Genomic DNA, 18,484 nt, shown 5'->3' with positions numbered 1-18,484 from the left:
TTCTAAATATACATTAAATAAATGCAGGCAGTATGTATGGACTAATTAACATCTTTTCTCTTCTCACTAGTAATTTAACTTGATAAGATTGAGAAACGTAATAGTTCACTCCATCAATTGAATCTCAATGCCTAAAGCAAAGGTCAGCTTGTAATAGGGACCTGTAAAAATATGTTAGGAAAAGTAGACTTGATCCAATGGACAGAGGAGAGAACACGGGACTCTGGAACAAGATGCACTAGGATGGCCACCTGGTTCTGCTACCCACAGCAGTGTGGTCTTAGTTTCTAAATTTGTAAAATAATGGCAGGTAAAACTTCTTTATATTTTAGTGAGATAATTTACTTATCATAGCAATTTTAAATACCAGGTCCATTCTTCAACACCGTAAACTTAATAGGAATCTACAACTTGAATCAAAAGTCACAAAAAAAGTGCTGGTAAATTAGTAAAGACTAAAGTAGACAGGTTCATGACATTCATTATTTACTTTTATTTTATGTGCAATAGTATTTTGCCTGAATGTACATCTGTGTTTCAGACAGTTGTGAGCTGCCATGTGCATGCTGGGAACTGAACCCTGGTCTTCTGGAAGAGCACACAATGCTTATAACTGTTGAACAATCTCTCCAGCCCCATATACTATTTTTCTCTTGTTAATGTGCTGAAAACATGTAGGCATAGATTTGACATGCCTGATTTCTAAATCTTTCAACACTTCAGACTAAATCTACCTTACTTAAGTTTTCAAATGAAGCATTACCTGGATTCTTACGTCTTCAAAGAACTCTACACTTAGAAGCTTATATATTATTAATGCATCTAAATATTTATACAAAGCATTTATTTTTTAAAATACACAACTATAAGTAATTATCCTTAGGGGAAAACCACAGCAAACATAACTTTAAAATTTTTGAATCAAAATTTCAGAAACTCTGCATTATAACATCAAGAAAAAGTAGACAGCTTTGGCAGTTTTTCATTAAAAAAAAAAAAAAAGACTACTGTTATTTTGAGACAAGAGTTTCCTGTATCCCAGGCTACACTTGACAACTCCTGATTTTTTTTTTTTCCGTCTCTCTACAGAGATCACCCTGCCTCTGCCTCCCACATGATGATATTAAAAGCTTGTGCCAACATGTCCAGCTATAATCCACGTTTTTTTATTGTTTTAGTTTTGTTTTTCTGAGACAAAGTAGTCCTGGCTGACCCAGAACTTGCATGTAGACCAGCTCAAAGAGATCAACCTAATTCCATCTATGGGATTAAAGGAATGCACTAAGCAGAGGGTTTTTTGGTTTGTTTAAACTATGTGTAGGGGTGTGTGTGAATGTGAGTACAGGTGCCCTCTCAGGGTCAGAAACATCCCCTTCTCCTGGAACTGGAATTATATACAGTTGTGAGCAACCTGATCTGTGTGCTGAGTCCCGAACTCAGGTCCTCTGGAAGATTAGCAAGTGTACTTGACCACTGAGGCATCTCTCTAGCCCTGTCACTGGGTTAGTTTTTCAACCCCACAGTGGTCATTTTCCTGAAATTTTGCTTAGTGTTACGATCTTTGCCTGGGACAATTTCCCTATATGCAGATTATGCTCATGCAGTTACCACTGCATTCAATTAGTTACCACTGCATACCAGTTAGTTCAATATTCTACACCCTTTGGACAACATACTGCAACCTACAAAGCAGAAGCTTCTTCACTACTGGAGGAAATGGAACCAACAGCTCAGTATATCATGGAAGGCTCTTTCTAGTCCTCTTATTTATCACTTCCACACTCAGCCCATCCATCTTGCCCACTCTATCTTCTAGTCTCCTCTCTCAGCATTCCTATACTGCCTAACACAGGCACCCTAATATGCACCCTTTGTTTAGTTTTTGTGTTTTGAGAAAGGGTTTCTCTGTGTAATCCTGGCCATCCTGGAACTTAGCTCTGCAGACCAAGTTGGCCTTGAATGCACAAAGATCTACCTGCCTTTGGTTCCCAAGTGCCAGGATTAAAGAGGAACACCACCACCTCCCAGCCCTCAGAGCTACTTCCCAGGTCTCCTTGCTGACAAAACAATCTTTATAAAATTTTAATCACATTTACTTAAAACCATACAATGGTTGACCTTAGTCTCTGGAATAGGTCAAACACTATTATCTAAAGTATTCTCTTTTACATATGGATAAACCTTTACCCTCTGGGCTACAGGGCTAAAATGCTTAATAATAGAAGAATTAATTTGAATTAATCAGATTTCTTACCTCCTGCTCAGAAAGACCATCAATAATTTCAGAAATTTCATGCTCACTCCTAGCAATGGTGGCTGAAAGACCAGCTCCCCTCTGACCAACTCTAAATATGGAGAAGAAATATGAATATATTTAAAGGCTTTTTATGAAGACATAACAAATTAGTAGATACTAGAATTACATAGACCAGGCTGGCCTCAAAGTCACGAAATCTGTCTGCCTCTGTTTCCCAAGTGCTAGACCAAAGCATGCACCACCAATGTCTGGCTTAAAGGGAGACTTTTAAAATAAGATATTTTGTATTCATTCTTTTAAACTTTTTTTACATACGCAACTTATCTTGATCACATCCACCTTCGTTTCCTCTTGCCATTCACACTCACTAGTGATTTTCTGCTTATGTTTTTTTGTGTAACCCACTGAATCCAATTAGTGTTATCTGTTGGAATGTTGACTGATCATGTACAGGCCTTGTGCGTGTAACCAGAGCTTCTTAAGTTCATTAGTACAATATCTAAATTATGTCTATGAGACAAACATAAAAACAGGACTTTTTGTATGACACGTCCGTAATGCAGGTGAGCCTTAATGTGTGCAGATGCATACAGCACACCAGTTGTTGGGTGTCTTCCTTTGTCACTCTTCATTAAATGAGATTTTTTTTTTAAAACAAGAATAGAAAGAAAGAAAGAAAGAAAGAAAGAAAGAAAGAAAGAAAGAAAGAAAGAAAGAAAGGCCAGAAATTCAGTAAGTACTTTCAAGTGGTAAGTACGAGTCACATACCAAATTAGCAATAATTTAAATGTTAATAGTGAGTTTAAATTACATGTTAGACTGGGGATACAGCTCAGGTGGTATTTTCTCTATACACATAAGGACCTGGGTTTTATCACTAGCACTACAAAAAAAGAAAGAAAAAAGAGAGGGGGGAAAAAAGGTTATATATCCAAGTTAAAATAGTGTAACTAGTAGTGGAGAACCTGTATTTAAGAAGAAATTATTGATGTCATGTCCATCTTTTGTCTATATTCCAAAGAATAGTAGAACAAGTTTGGAAAAATACATTTAACATTTCTGAAGTATGAGACAAATCCTTGAAAAAGAAAGTCAAGTTTAAGATGTTTGCAAAATATCTATTTAAAAGTTTTCGTAGAAATTGGTGATGGGGCTTCATACATACTCTGTAAAAGTAAAAGCAAATAAAAAACCACATGTGATACATGGTGGTGAACACCTGTAATTCCAGTACTTGGAAGGCGAAGGGAAATGAATCTCTGTAAGCCTGAAGAGCAACAGATCTCTGTAGCGATTTTCAAGCTAGCCAGTATTACATAAAGACCCTGTCTAGATAGATAGGGATGGAGAGAGAGAGAGAAAGAGAGAGAGAGAGAGAGAGAAAGAGAGAGAGATAGGGAGAGGGAGAAAGAGAGAAAGAGAGAGAGAGAGAGATAGGGAGAGGGAGAAAGAGAGAAAGAGAGAGAGAGAGAGAAGGATGGATGGATGGATGGATGGTCAGAAATTATCTACTAAATTGTAAAAAACTGCTTTTTTAAAAATAATTCTTATTTGGTACACACCTGTAATCCCAGCACTCAAGAAGGCAGAGGCATATAGATCACTGTGAGTTTGAGGCTAGCCTGGTCTACAATGCAAGTCCGGGACAGCCAAGGCTACACAAAGAAACCCTGTCTTTAAAAACAAACAAACAGACAAACAAAAAACCAAACAAACAATCTTATTTTTATTTTATGTATATGAGCATCTTGCCTGTATTATGTCTGTGTACCGCACACATGCCTGGTAACAACAAAGGTCAGAATGCTCGCCTAGCATGTATAAAACCCTGGGTTCAATCCTCAACACTGCATAAACTAGGCATGGTGACACACAGGAATTTATGATCCCAGAACTTGGGAAGTAGAAGCAGGAGGGTCATAGGCACATAGTAAATATTAACAAGACAGCCTGGACTACTCCAGATCCTGATTCAAAGAGGGGGGAAAAAGAATTGAAGACGTGGAGCTGGGGAGATGGCTCAGTGGTTAAGAGAACTGCTATTCTAGAAGACATAGATTGAATTCCCAGCACCCACATGGCAGCTCACAGCTCTCTGTAGCTCCAGTTCCAAGGGACTCCAAGGCCTTCTTCTGATCTGCATGGGCACCAGCCATGCACATGATACACAGATATGCATGAAGGCAAAACATGCATAAAATGATTTTAAAAAATAAAACTAAGGAAATTTTTAAAATATTCACTTAGATTTTATATAAATTTAAATATAAAAAATACTAAATTCACTAAGAAATAATCCTTATTGGTTGGTAAGGAAGTTTTAACTTCTAACTAAGAGCTGGCAAAATGGTTCAGGAGGCTGTCACCTGATCGGATAACTTAAGGCTAATCCCACATGGTAGAAGCAGAGCACCTACTCCCACAAATTGTCCTCTGCCCTTCACATCAGTATTACTATGGCACATGAGTATCCCACACAGCCCACAAATGAATAATAAGTGTAATTTTAAAAATTTAAATTCAACATTAAAATTTCTTGCCAGGCAGTGGTGGTATACACGTTTAATCTGAGCACTTAGGAGGCAGAGGCAGGAGGATCTCTGGGTTTGAGACCAGCCTGGTCTATAGAACTAATTCTAGGACAGCCAAGGCTATACAAAGAAATCCTGTCTCAAAAAAAAACGAAGCACTCAGCCTCTTGCCTGGATTAGCACCTGGAAGAACAGGCCCTGCACCTCAATAGGGCAGCACAGCAGAGTTGGCCTATTGTCATGGGGACAGGTAAGCTGGCCCTGAAGACATGAGAGTGGGTGAGCTGGCTCTGCCCCTTGCCTGCAACACTGGATGAGCTAGCCAGGGCAGTGCTGGAGTGCCAGCCCAGGTGGGAGTAGAAGAACTGGTGAACCTACCAGCTCAAATACCACCCAGGCCCAGATCCAGGGCTTTAAGATGACCACCCCAACATCTACTCCATCTATGAACTGCTGGAGCGTGTAAATGGGCCAGTACAACAGATCCGAAGCTGCAGGATCTTTGTGATACAGAGCAGTAAGAGGACACCCAAGAGCAGTCCCGGTGAGGACCCAGTATCAATGAGTGTAGCGGAAACCAGAGGCCTCAGAACAGACAAATGGCTCATTGCAGTGAGCATTTGCAAACAAAGAGTGGACAAAAGGGCGCACTGTAGGACACTATGACACACGCCAGCTTCCACAGTAAGATTCTTTTCCTTTCGGGGAAAAGGAAGTTTCCAGGAGGGAGGACGCACATGAAAAGTCAGGGAGATGAGTGATTTTGAGGTGCAAGATGTTAAAATTCTCAAAGAATCAACAAAAAATTAAAAAATTCTTCATGATTTGAAGGGAAAAATCACCATTAATAAACATCAAACTACATACCGTTGGAATCTTTCTTGCTGCTCTCTTTGTTTTCGAATTTCCGGAAACTGCTTCTCATAGTATTCCCTTGTTTTGCTTTCTTTTGCTTTCCTCCGGGGATTATTTTCTATTCTGTCCACTTTTTTCTCCCATGCCTCCATGAGCTGATCATAACGCTGGCAGATTTTTTGTTCCTATTAAATATCCGTAGCAAATTAATAACAATTAAACTGAACTCTATGATTTGGTAAGCCTAATCCTTTCAAATACACTCCATTTCTTAAGATAAAAACAGAAGTACATTTGGCTTGTATGACTTAGCTATGAAGGACAATTTGTTCCTGGTCTGACAGGAGAAATGGAGCCATTTCCTTAGATGAACACGCAGAGTATACTTTCCCTGGAGAGTTTACTAACCATTAATACTGTTAACAAACTCATTGACAACCACTATTTTTACTTTCCTGACAACATACCTTCCTGTCAGAAAGAAGGAAAATTATAAACATTTACATAGTTCATCATGTAATCCAGTGGTTCCCAACATCCCTAAGGCTGTGACCCTTTAATATATAATCATGTTGTAATGACCAGGCATAAAATTATTTTTGTTGCTGCTTCATAATTGTAATTTTACTACTGTTATGAATGGTAATGTAAATATCTGTGTTTCCCTAATAGCTTAGGCAAGCCCTGTTTTGAAAGGGGTTGTTTGACTCTAAATGGGGCGCAACTCACAAGTTGAGAACCACTGCTTTAATCAATCTTAAAGGCAACTATTAGCATTATTTCAGTACCTATCCAAATTGCCAGAGAAAACATGCTCAGTTTCTCTTTCATTAGAGGTTCTGGTTTTCCTCCTTTGTTGCTGTTGTTAACTAGTATAAATATTTTCTGATAACACAGAAAGGGTTGAAATTAGCTATTCATCACCATAAAAAGAAATCTGGTGAAAACATAAAATCAAAAATTAACTTTGGTTAAATACTTAGATGATTCCATTTTCTATTAAATAAAAGGTAGAAGAATTCTCCGTTATGGCCATAAAACTATGCGAGTATATGATACTGAGAAAGTAAAGTGAGAAGAGCCTTAGGGACACTGCTAACATTAGTCACCTTAACAGAGACTGAATAGAAGAATATTTCTTCTTCACACCACTCCTTCCAACACCGATTTGCCTTTTACCCACTTAACATTTTTTTCTCTCTAATCCCATCACCTTACGTTGAGTCTACATCATCATTACCCAGAGTGAAACAATCATCTAGTAAATGTGGTCCACATCATTTCTGTTGCTTTCCAACGCAAAGGAGATAGAAGCCAGGACCTGGCTCATGCTAGGTAAGTGTTCATATATTCCTAAGCATTCTCACTGTTGTAAACAGATGCAAATCTCCCCTTGCCACACACACTCCCCCACTCCTCATCCCTAACCCGCCAAGACAGATCTCTGTGTAGCCTTGGCTGTCCTGGGCTCTGTAGACCAGGCTGACCTCAAACTCACAGAAATCCGCCTGCCTCTGCCGCCCAGAGTGCTAGGATTACAGGTATGTAGCACCTCACCTAGCTAACAGCTTAAGATTTATTTTTTTTTATGTGTTTCATGTACGTGAGTGTTTGTCTTCATGCAAACCATAACAGGGCATCAGATTGGTGTGAACCAACATGTGGCTGCTGGTAACTGAATTCAGGACCTCTGGAAGAGCAGCTGGTGCTCTTAGTCGCTGAGCCATCTCTCCAGCCCACAAACTCTTTTGTTGTTGTTTGACACAGGGCTTCCTCAAGATGGCCTCAAACCCACTAGGTACTGAGCATGACTTCTGATCTCCCTGCTTCAACCTATTGAGTGGGGATTATATGCACATGATCCCATACAGTTGATACTAGGGATCCAACCCAAGGCTTCATTCATGTTAGGCCAGCACTCTACCACTGAGTTACAGTTGGAACCCCAGATGTAAATTCTTAAAATACAAACCTGAACTCCACACCTCTGCAGTTTAACAACATAAGAAATGCCCTTAGAATCTCATACAAAATCTTATAGGTGACCTCAGGACAGTGTGCCACTGAATCCTCATTAAGGATCCTCACTTCCCAGCTCAATGACTCAAAACTCAGCAGGCTCTAAACCTGTCACATTAGCTATGTCACATAATCCGCTTCCTCTGCTTCTATACGTCTGCAGTATATTGGCTTTCCTGTTTGGTGGCCCTTGCTGATTCCTATCTTCTTTAGGTATCCCATGTTATACTCCTGCTGTATGCATGAGAGCACATTATGATCATGATCCCGAACCTGCCTAGCTGCTCCCAAAGAGCAAAACGATATGGCTATCGTACTTGCTTTTCTGGAATATTAAATGGAACCATCCACAACTAAGAACATGTATTAAACAAATCAGTAAACATAAACTTTAATTATTCCAAAGTATGAAAAAGTTTATGTACCAATGATTACATTGCCAAGTGTCACAATTACAATAATGTGAATAAATGTGAATATGGTTTCTCAATATTTATATGTTCTTGGGAAGAAAAAATATTCAACACCAGTTATTTAAGATAGTATCTAAAGCTGAGCAGTGATGGTGCACAGCTTTGATCCCAGCACTTGGGAGGCAGAGGCAGGCAGATCTCTGTGAGCTCAAGGCCAGCCTGGTCTATAGAGTTCCAGGACAGCCAAGGCTACACAGAGAAATATCATCTCAAAAAAGAAAAATAAAAGTATCTAAAAAGTAAAATTGGAAAATATAAACTACAGAGGTTTTACACTGAATAAAAGCTGCTTGCTGCCTCTTGAGCTTTACAATTCGTTAACCTGTCAGATCATTAACTATACAGTAAAGTTCATTTCTAACACAGGTTCAAAGAACTTCATTTTATTTAAAAATCTGAATTTAAACTGTCTGTAAAATTAGTATTAACATATTATAAAAATAACACTACTTTGTGAAACTTAAATTTTATGATTATAAGCATAAAACTTTTAGTAGCAAACTATATAACTAAATGAGAAACTATTCCAATTTTAAGACACTGACCACTGTCATGACCATGACTTACCAGTACTTGTTTGAGCCCTAACAGACTGAAAGCACATCATCCTACTTGTCCTTTTTTTTTTCTTTTATTGGACTACTCACCATTTTGCTGAATGAAAATATTACATAGATAACTAATGAAATTATTTTGATAATGATGTTAAATGTGGTATGTTATTAGGATTAGACTGATTTAAGTCACACATACAGGTACTTTCTAAATCAGCATTTATTCTCAATATAATCAAGGATCAATCATTAATGGGAGAGTGAATGCTTAAATGACACGAATGGGAAAGCTGTACAAATTTCAGTTAACAAGGATAGGACCTCACCCTTTGTTTTCTTGCATGATTTCTTCTTTTAAAAAATAAAATGAGTTTTTTCCTCATCACCTGGTTTCTAGAAGAGAAAAATATGGTTGCAGAACATTAAGAAAAAGCACAACTTAATGGTGTGTACACTTTCTCCAGACATTGGAGACAGGCAAACCATTTAAGAACTTATGGTGCAATTAGAGTTAATCTTAATTTTTATTTCACCCTGCAAAATAAAACTGTAATTTTTTTTCAACTAGGACTAAAATTTCTGCCATTCTATAACAAGATAAAACAGTTAATTTTTTAATTCATTCATCAAATTTTAAGACATATAATTTTCAAATTATAATTAAGGAGTAAACTAATTCTTAAGGATTCTGATGATATAAGGAGTTTAAACTGTTTATACTTCAAAAAAGGGAAGTAAAAGGAAAAAGAAACCTTTGGCAGGTACTTCCCTCCTATAAGGAGAATGTACACCAACATATTTAGAAAGAGGTGACTTTTGCTCAAAACAGAAGATTTCTCTCCCACACTCTATGGAGCAACAAAGGGCAATCTGACAAGACAGAAAAATTTCTCACATGTCTTAATGTAAGCATCACGTTTTAAATTGGAAGCACTGTGATCTTCTAAAACAATGTCATGCAGGTTTAAATATATAAATACTTATAACACACCTACTTCCAGAAATAACTTGAATCTGATTATTCAGACATAAATACAAAGCCAATAAAAGTAGAAATAAAATCATGGATTATCTGTCACTCAGGACTAACAATGACACTGGCTTCACTCAAATATATATACATAATCAGTAGCTATATGACAAAGCAGTCAAGAGGCGAAAACAATTTTAAAGGCACATTTACTATTTCATACAAAGCAAATGTTGGTGATAAAAGCTACTGAATGAGTTTTGCAAATGTGTACAGTTTTACAAATCTGAGTACGTCAAAAGTTATATACAGTAGGATCACTACTACATATCAACTTATTGATTGAAATTGTATGCTACTCAAAATTAAATGTCAGCCAGTAAATGAAATATTAGATGGTTACTGAGAATTTAAGTGAAGTCAGCTAGTCAGTAACTCATCTCCACGCCGTCCAACACAGGCATGTGGAGAGCATGAAATAAATCAAATAGTGCAGCTTACACTGAGGAAGACACAGCACAGACTGAAGCTTTGGTGGGGGCCAATCACTAAAAGTAGCCAGCTAAATAATATCCATTATCCTCCCTTAATAACACTTAAACAACTAAATCCTTCTAAATCAAAATGTATTTTATGAGTTTAGCCTAATCGTCTCCTAAGTTCTCAAGACCATGGCAATATCTTACAGGAAAATTCTTAAATAGATGACTTTTATATGAACTACGTACTTAACAGAAGCTAAAATTACTAAATTGTAATAGTTGTCATGCACACTACCATGCAAATAAATTTGCCACCAGTTCTGCAAAGTAGTCAATTATTGTACATACTCAAGAAATTAAAAGAAAAAATAATCATGTGCTCATTAGTAACTGTAATAGTAAATAATTATAATGTTCTGGATATACTTTTAAATGCATATAAATAGAAATATCACATTTTTGTCACCAACTAATAATACTTTACCTAAAATTCTCTAAAAGTATGATAATTAACAACAATTAGAAAAATAAAAGCCTATCTAGCTTCTCTTACTTCAATCAGATCAAGAAATTAAGTTTACTTTTCACTTATTTTCTTATTCCAAGATCTGCATCCATAAAGGCCTGGTAGTAGGATGAGCAAGGCAAAGCAAACTACATTCTGGAACAGCCTCCTCACCCACATGAGGGGACTGAGCCTTCCAAGGCACCAGGACATTAAATGGCAGAAGGGTCTACAAATACCGTCATTAGCAAGAGTCATGGAAGGGATTTCCCTAGAATAGGGTTTTGGATAATGATAAAATGATCCGTGGCACTTCTACTTTGCAATGGCAGATGTGGCTTGGTGGGGGACGGTGTCATCACTAGTCTTAAATGAAAAAGCTTCATTATCTTACTTCATCATGCGCCTTGCAGGTACTCCACTGAAAAAAACACAAAACAGGAGGCAAAGAATTCAAGCCTCAAGGTAAGCCGTTTCAATGTTAAGTATCCACCTTTTTTTACTAGCAGATTATAAAACCAGCTAGTTTTATGCAATAATTTATTTCAATTTTTTTTTGGCCTCGGAAACTCAAATCTGTCACCCCAACCCCCAAAAAGCCAGAGGAAGATAACATATAGTAAAACAACAGCAAATTACACAAATCTAAAACACACCTACACTGTTATAATAATGTCTGCAAATAACAAAAACGATTTCTTTATAGAATACTTGTTCTTTAATTGAACTCCAAAGATGGTAAGTACTTACGTCTTGATGTTCTCATGGTACACCTTGGTATCTGATGGCTGGTTATAGAGTGGCTAAAAAATAAATGACATATTTATGTGTAAAGTGCTGATATAGCTATAGTAACAAAGAAAAAACATTTTAATGCACGATTACCTAAGTGGACCTATACCACAGCACCCTACCAAAACCTGCTGGTGTTGGGTTCCCCTGTAACCCCATTTCCTACTGCTTTTCTGTTTCAGTAAGAAAGTCTGCAAACCTTCTGTGTCTTACGACAAATAAGCCTCCTCATACATTTAATTTCAAAGGCAAAGGAAAATTACACACTGTCCTTATCCTAAAAGTATGCCCAGTAAGCTCTCTTCTGTTTTCCTTAGTCACTTCTTCCTCCTATTACCTGAAGGGTCAATGGCTATTAAAGGCAAAACATGCTCAGGATAATGCTTAGGCAAAGGTAACTCAGAAAAACTCACAATTATCTTAAAATTGTAAGAGACTTTCTGCCCAGCTATATAATTTTTATCGAAAAAACAAATGGATATCCCATTTTATCCCCAAGAAAAATTACATATTAAAAAAATAACAGCAGCATTAACATTAGAAATGAAAAGAGGAATTTCTTACCAGTTCAACTTTTGGGCCAAGACCTTCAAATATTTTATGAGCTTCTTCTGCTTTTTTCTATGGAGAAAAACATTGCTGTATTATATAATTAAAAAATATAATACCTCAAGGAAAAATAATTGCCTATTTGAAAACACCTAAGACTAATCTGCAGCTTAATTTATCTTCATTTGTGCGGAAACACGCTCTAGTTTCCCCACCCTTATCCTAGGGATTGGACCAGAGTAGCAGCCATACTCAACAGGTGTTCTGTGACTGAATTACAATAGCATTCTCTAAATCAAACTGTTATAGGGCTCTCTCTCCAAATTCAATCAAATCTCTATTCAAAACCTAATGTCTGTAGTGAAAGCAATACCTAAACAATGAGGAAGTTAATAAAATATTGGGAATTCAGAGAGAAGGAAGAAAATTTAAATTGAAGATATACCCAAGTATTTTAAATATTTAACTCATGCTGTTGTTAAATACCTAAAAGTATAAAGTACCAAAATAAGTATATAAAGAGATTACTTTCTAGTTATAAGGAACCCTAAGCAAAAACTGAAGAATAAAGAAATAGCTAGTTTTACTGCAAGTATTACTTGGAGTAAAATAAAAATTTAATCACATATTTAACATGCCATTTTCAAAAGTAAAATAATTGAAACCAAGGTACCCTGGAACAGTATCTTCCTGGGCCAGCAAGACTGATCGTAGTTAGTTAAGATGCTCGCAGTCAAGCCTGACAGCCTGAGTCTTATTCCTGGAACCCATTATGGCCAAAGAGAGAACTGACTCCAACAAGATATATTCTCTGTATGTACCATGTGACATATGCACTGGCAAAAACATATACACAAAATAAATAAATACGCGTAAAAAGTTTTAGGCTTTGAAGGTTTGGCAAAAAAAAAAAAAAAAAAAAAAAAAATTTAAACATAAAATCCTCTAATTGGGCTGGGTATGTAGCTCAGGTGATAAAAATACTAACCTAACCTTAAGCCCTGGGTCAACTCCTTCCACCACACCCACACACACACACACAAATCTCTCACACATTTCACAGAATGTAGTCTAAGTCTACATATTTAGTCTGATTCTTCATAGACATGTTGAATGTGTTCTATCTTCTAGGCACTTACTAGAGTCTAAGAAAACAAGAGGGGAGGAATACCCAATTCCAGCATAAAAAGAAGGTTCTTGAAAGGCTTACAGAGAAAATAATACCTGAGCTGGATGTTAAAGAATAAGTGTACTTCACAAATAAGAAAGACAGAACACTGGACTGCCTGAGGACAGATAAAACAACGTGGTTTAGATACTAAAAGCACTTAACGGAACACTGAAAACCTTGGTGGGATACTACCAAAAAGGGAGTTTTCTGGTAAAGGTCAGATAGGACCAGAGAAATGGCTCAGTGGGTAAAAGCATTTGCTGCATAAGCCTGAAGACTTGAGTTTGGTTCCAAAATTTCATGACAGATCAGTCTCTATGGGAAGGAGGGAAGGAAGGAGGGAGGGAACTTTAAACACATTTTTTTAATGTGTTTAAAGTTCAGGCTACTCTGTAGAAAATAAAAAATAAGGTTTGTTTGGAGAATTGTGTAATAGGACACAGGTATAAAGAGTGGGTTAAAAATTAAAATAAAAAGACTGTAAGAATGAAATACAACAACCATGTGTGGAGAAAGGGCAACTTAAGAAAATGGCAAAAGGAGAAGAGGAAAGCAATTGCCCAGAATATTACTTAGGAAACAGGACGGATGCTCTTCAGAAATTCATAAATGGACACTGTGTGACTAAGGGAAGAAAACACCCAATTCCCAGGTAAAAAGCATGAGAGACAGAAGGTTGTTGGCACACAGAATAATGGCTAACAACTTTTTCTTTCTTCTGTGGCAAACCACCCAGTCAAAATATAAGTTAGTTTCACAATCTTCTCCATTACATAGTAACTACCATTCTCTTATTCTGAAGTTGGAGTACCTATAAAATATTTTTGGGATTACATAACTCAACAAAAATAAAGCAATCTCAAACCGTTAAAAAAAAATAGTTCATGAAAAGTTTGTTTAGAGTTTAAACATGAACCAAGGCAGTTTTTCTCTCATGAAGCCAGATTTAATGGTTTCCTCTGAGGCAGTTTTCTTCTTACCACCAACTTTGTAAATAAAGGAAAGACTTATTATACATGATAATGGTTCCTATTACTTCTGCCATACTGAGCATAATTCCCAGAGGACTTAGATTGTCACTAAACAAATAAGTGAAAGACTTCTGTCATTGTCGAATGGCAGAAATACATCTTCTTGCCTTATGCCATATTCACTTTAAAAAGCTGCAGGAGCACTGCAAATCTTACAAAAAGTAGCATGGTGAGGACAGTATCGCAGAGCCGGCAGACATACCCCAAGAAGCTTCCCTCTACGAGACCCTGCTTAAGATTGCAGAACTACACAAAACAACTATAAAATACAACCAACAGTAGGGGATACCTCTAAAGTATCCAAAAGAAACAGTTACTAAGAGTGAGTTAAAAACATTTTTCATCCATGAAAAAAAATTCACTGTAGGAAGCTAAGTCTCATACTGAGAAATCAAGTTTGGCTATTCTTTGCTTTGTGGAAATACCAGGAAACCAAAAGGAAATGATCAAAATAGAAAAAGTCTACAAGAAGTTTTCAAATTTGATGATGGGTATTAAACATTTATCTCACTAGCTAATGAAGATATTTATATAATTAAACATAATAAAGTTCTCTACCACATCTTAATTTTCAGTCTTCACATACCAATTAGAGAACTACAACATTCACTAATTTAGAATCGTTCACCTTATACAAGTTTATCTTAAAATGTAATCAGTAAGTCTCACTGAACCCATCTATTTTAAAATGAATACCAAAATTGTAGACATTTTAAAAATCACATTGTCTATGAGTTCTAATCCCGTAATTTATCATAGATGTCACAAACTCTTTGAAGTGTTTTTAGATTTGAAGAATATTTCTTTTTTTGTCTCTTTTTAGTTTGAGACAGGGTTTCTCTGTATAGCTCTGGTTGTTCTGGAACTTGCTCTGTAGACCAGCCTGGTCCCAAAGACAGAGATGTGCCTGACCCTACTGGGTGAAAGGCATGCACCACCACCTGGCTCCGAAGGAAAGACCAGAAGTCTAACACAAAACTTCTCATTTTCATCTCCTCAAAGGGCAAACTGTCTCATTTGAGCTACAGCCTTCCTCTAGGCATGGCATGAGGTACTACTTTTCCCTTAGTGTCTTCCAACTTCATTAGATTCATCTTCATGTAAATTATTTTGGCCATTCAATAAACTGCACCCATTCTAAGCCCAGCCAACTTAGTATTAATTGCCTATATTTTTAACAGCATATGACATTTACCACATAGAAGTATACTCTAAAAATGAATCAATTCTCTACACATGTACAGACATGAGTTCAAGATAACTTTCATATGATTAAGAATGATTTTTACCTTATTCTCTTCCTTACCTTTGTGTGTGTGAGAGAGAAAAAAAAAGAGAGATGCATGTTCAGGGACATGCTGGTATCTTCTGTCCTTCTTGGTAGCTTATCATACTTCTTGTTTTGAAGCCAGGGTCTCTCTCACTGAACCTGGACCTCACTAATTTGGCTAGGCTGGCTGGCCCACAAGACCCAGGGATCCTTCTGTCTCTACTTCCTCAGTGTTTTAGATCACAGTCAAATGCTCATACATGCAGCTTTTTACATGAGTATTAGGAATCTGAACTTACATTTTCAAGCTTGTGCAGCAAGCACTTTACAGAATGAAGCTTCTCCCCAGCACCTATGTTTTTGTGCAGATGGGACTTCATAGTTATTTACTTTAGAACATATCATTCAGATAAAAGGCTCAGAAGAGCAATAGATATTTTACCAACATAACTCTATAGAACAACTTAAAAACTTTTTAAGTGCACTTCCTTTCTGACACTCTTTATAGCCATACTCTATCTGAATTAGGTAAGAAGATGGCTTTTGCCCATCACGTGTTCTTGACTCTTACTTAGAATTGCTTCTGCATGTGAAATCTGTCTGTAACATATATGCTAGTCTTATCCTAAGATCTCTCTTATTATCTTAATTACCTAAAATTCACCCAATTAGCCATTCTTCAGGAAAGAACAATTGTGTCTGCTATTAACTATTATTCTGTGACTTTTTCTATAAGTCTTCTACTGTTTGTTGGTGCACATTTTACAACTTAGGTCTCTTAAGCCTGTTATTTCACTTTTTCTCTGGCCTAAAATACTGTCAAAAATATGGTGACAATCTAATTTTCTTGCCTTTATTAATATTGCTAGGCTTGCCTCAGTCTCTTTAAACTTGTCACAGTGATGCCAGGGCCAACTAAGGTCCTGTGCAGGCTAGGAAGTTACTCCACTACTGCACACCCCGGCTAAGAGTTGCTTTGCTTATGGCCAATATCCTTTTAGATCTCGCTATTATGAACTATTGCCAATCTGTAAAAATATATGGGCGATAAATCAACTCACAACAAAAATAAATAAATAATCCTTATTTTAACTTTATAATTCCTTTTGGCTAGTAAGTCTTCCATAATACTTAAATCCTATTATATGTTCTGGATTAAGGATTGCTAAGCTTCTCTGGTGCAATGTTTTATGTTGATGTGAAATAAGTTTCCCTTTTACTCCAAGTTACAGATCAAAAACCAACACTGTCATTACAAACACAACTCACCATGCCCTAAAATTTCCCATTTAAGAGAATGAAACAAGAAATTGGTTTAATAAAAAAAGCAAAAGCCACCTAAAGGTCAAAGTTCATGCTGAACTCTGTAAGTTCAGCCATAACCCAGTTATTAACTGAGGCTGATGAGGATATTCTTTCCCCATCCAAAGGCATAATTGTACTGAAATGTGACCAATTAGGCATTGATATTAAATGCACCTTAAGTAAAAATTAGCAAACATACAGGGCATGGTGGCACACCCCTTTAGTACTAGCATTAGAGTCACAGGCAGGCAGATATCTGTAAGCCAGCCTGGTCCACACAGGATGTCCAGGGCTACATAGGGAGACCCTGTGTTGAAACAAAAACAAAACAAAAAATTTGCAAGCAAGCATGAAGATGCATAACACTCAGAAGGCAAAAGCAGGAGGTTGCTTCAACTTAAGAGGCGAGCCCAGTCTACATAGCCAAATGCAGAATTCCATTCCATCTAGGACTCTATGGTAACTCCCTATATGAAAAAGAATAAAAGGCGGGCTGGAGAGATGGCTCAGTGGTTAAGAGCACTGGCTGTTCTTCCAGAAGTCCTGAGTACAATTCACAACAACCACATGGCGGCTTCCAACCATCTGTAATGGAATCTGATTTCCTCTACTGCTGTGCATGAAAAGTGTTCATATACATAAAATAAATAAATCTTTTAAAAAAATAAAATAAAAGGCTACAGAATGGCTATTTTATATTATGTGTTATTCAATTTACTTACCAGTAAGTTTATGATAAGAGAATCAGCTGATTAAATTCTAATCAGTGAATAATATTTATATAATATATAATATGAAACAGAACTTATGCTTTAATATAATTACAACAGAATATAATCAGAACTGGAAAATCCAAAGTCGAACAGATTTAAAGGCCTATGTTGTCAGAAGAAACCATAAACTTACCCGATTCTCATCATAAATAATTTGGACAATACTACGGTGTTTCTGCTCCACAGGAGGAGGAGACACAGGCTTCTCCGGCTCAGGGGGCTTAGCTGCCTCTTCTTCTAGCTGTTGCTAAGAGATCCAGAAAAATACTATCAGCCATCTGCTGCAGATCACTAGGCAGGAGCCAGAGGAAACATATACTACTGTGCACTTCGTGTTGATTTCACAGGATAACCAGTTATTCCAAGGACCTCATAGAGCCAAGAGCTCAAAGCAAAATAACCAGATATATTTTAATAACTGAATATCACAGATAATACTAAGATAGGCACATAAAACCAAAAGAAAAAGCCTTGATTATTTCAATTCTGAAAAGGGAAACATTAAGAAAAAGTAAGTTTAAGGAAAGTACCTTATTACACCTCTATCACGATAACCTTTAACAACATTAGGAAAAAGTCCATGTTACAGATACATGGTATTTGTGAAGGTCTCTTGTGACCAATATGGTGAGAAAGGATTAGAGGAATAATTCTTAGCTCAGGATTGTGCCATGTCCAAACCCACCCTTTCTATCTATTAACACTGCTCTTCGTCAAGAGCACTGACAGCTGGCATATGAACAATAAAGGAAAATGCTATCTCTTAGGCTGTGTTAGTCTATCCAGGTTTGAGCCTGAAAGAATGATTATAGTGTTTTTTCCTAAAACTTAATCAAGTACTCAGGCCACTCATGAAGTAGGGATTCAACACTATTTAACGATTAGGTTTTGTTTTTTGCAAGGTTTAAATGACCTATATGTAGCATTCAGTTCAAGTCTACGTGTTC

At 36.8% G+C, this 18,484-nt stretch overlaps 1 protein-coding gene across 29 annotated transcripts in view; it reads right to left on the bottom strand.

The window, feature by feature from the left end:
* Ncor1 (nuclear receptor corepressor 1) overlaps window positions 1–18,484 on the bottom strand; it is a 148,808-nt gene that overhangs the window by 84,404 nt on the left and 45,920 nt on the right. For 20 of the 29 annotated variants that reach the window (XM_060363530.1, XM_060363528.1, XM_060363547.1 and 17 more), the window contains exons 6-12: window positions 17,671–17,784; window positions 12,003–12,059; window positions 11,397–11,449; window positions 11,041–11,067; window positions 9,016–9,082; window positions 5,656–5,828; window positions 2,255–2,345 (exon numbers count right to left, since the gene is read on the bottom strand). In XM_060363530.1, coding sequence (XP_060219513.1) covers window positions 2,255–2,345; window positions 5,656–5,828; window positions 9,016–9,082; window positions 11,041–11,067; window positions 11,397–11,449; window positions 12,003–12,059; window positions 17,671–17,784 — 582 coding nt within the window. Of the gene's footprint in view, window positions 1–2,254; window positions 2,346–5,655; window positions 5,829–9,015; window positions 9,083–11,036; window positions 11,068–11,396; window positions 11,450–12,002; window positions 12,060–17,670; window positions 17,785–18,484 lie in introns of those variants that run through there. The other 9 variants (XM_060363536.1, XM_060363537.1, XM_060363556.1 and 6 more) reach the window with 2 other exon arrangements.

This window comes from Meriones unguiculatus, chromosome 11, assembly GCF_030254825.1.
Source record: "Meriones unguiculatus strain TT.TT164.6M chromosome 11, Bangor_MerUng_6.1, whole genome shotgun sequence".
NCBI classification, from domain to species: domain Eukaryota; kingdom Metazoa; phylum Chordata; class Mammalia; order Rodentia; family Muridae; genus Meriones; species Meriones unguiculatus.
The sequence above is the reverse complement of the archived record's forward strand: the minus strand, read 5'-3'. Positions and strand labels throughout refer to the sequence as shown.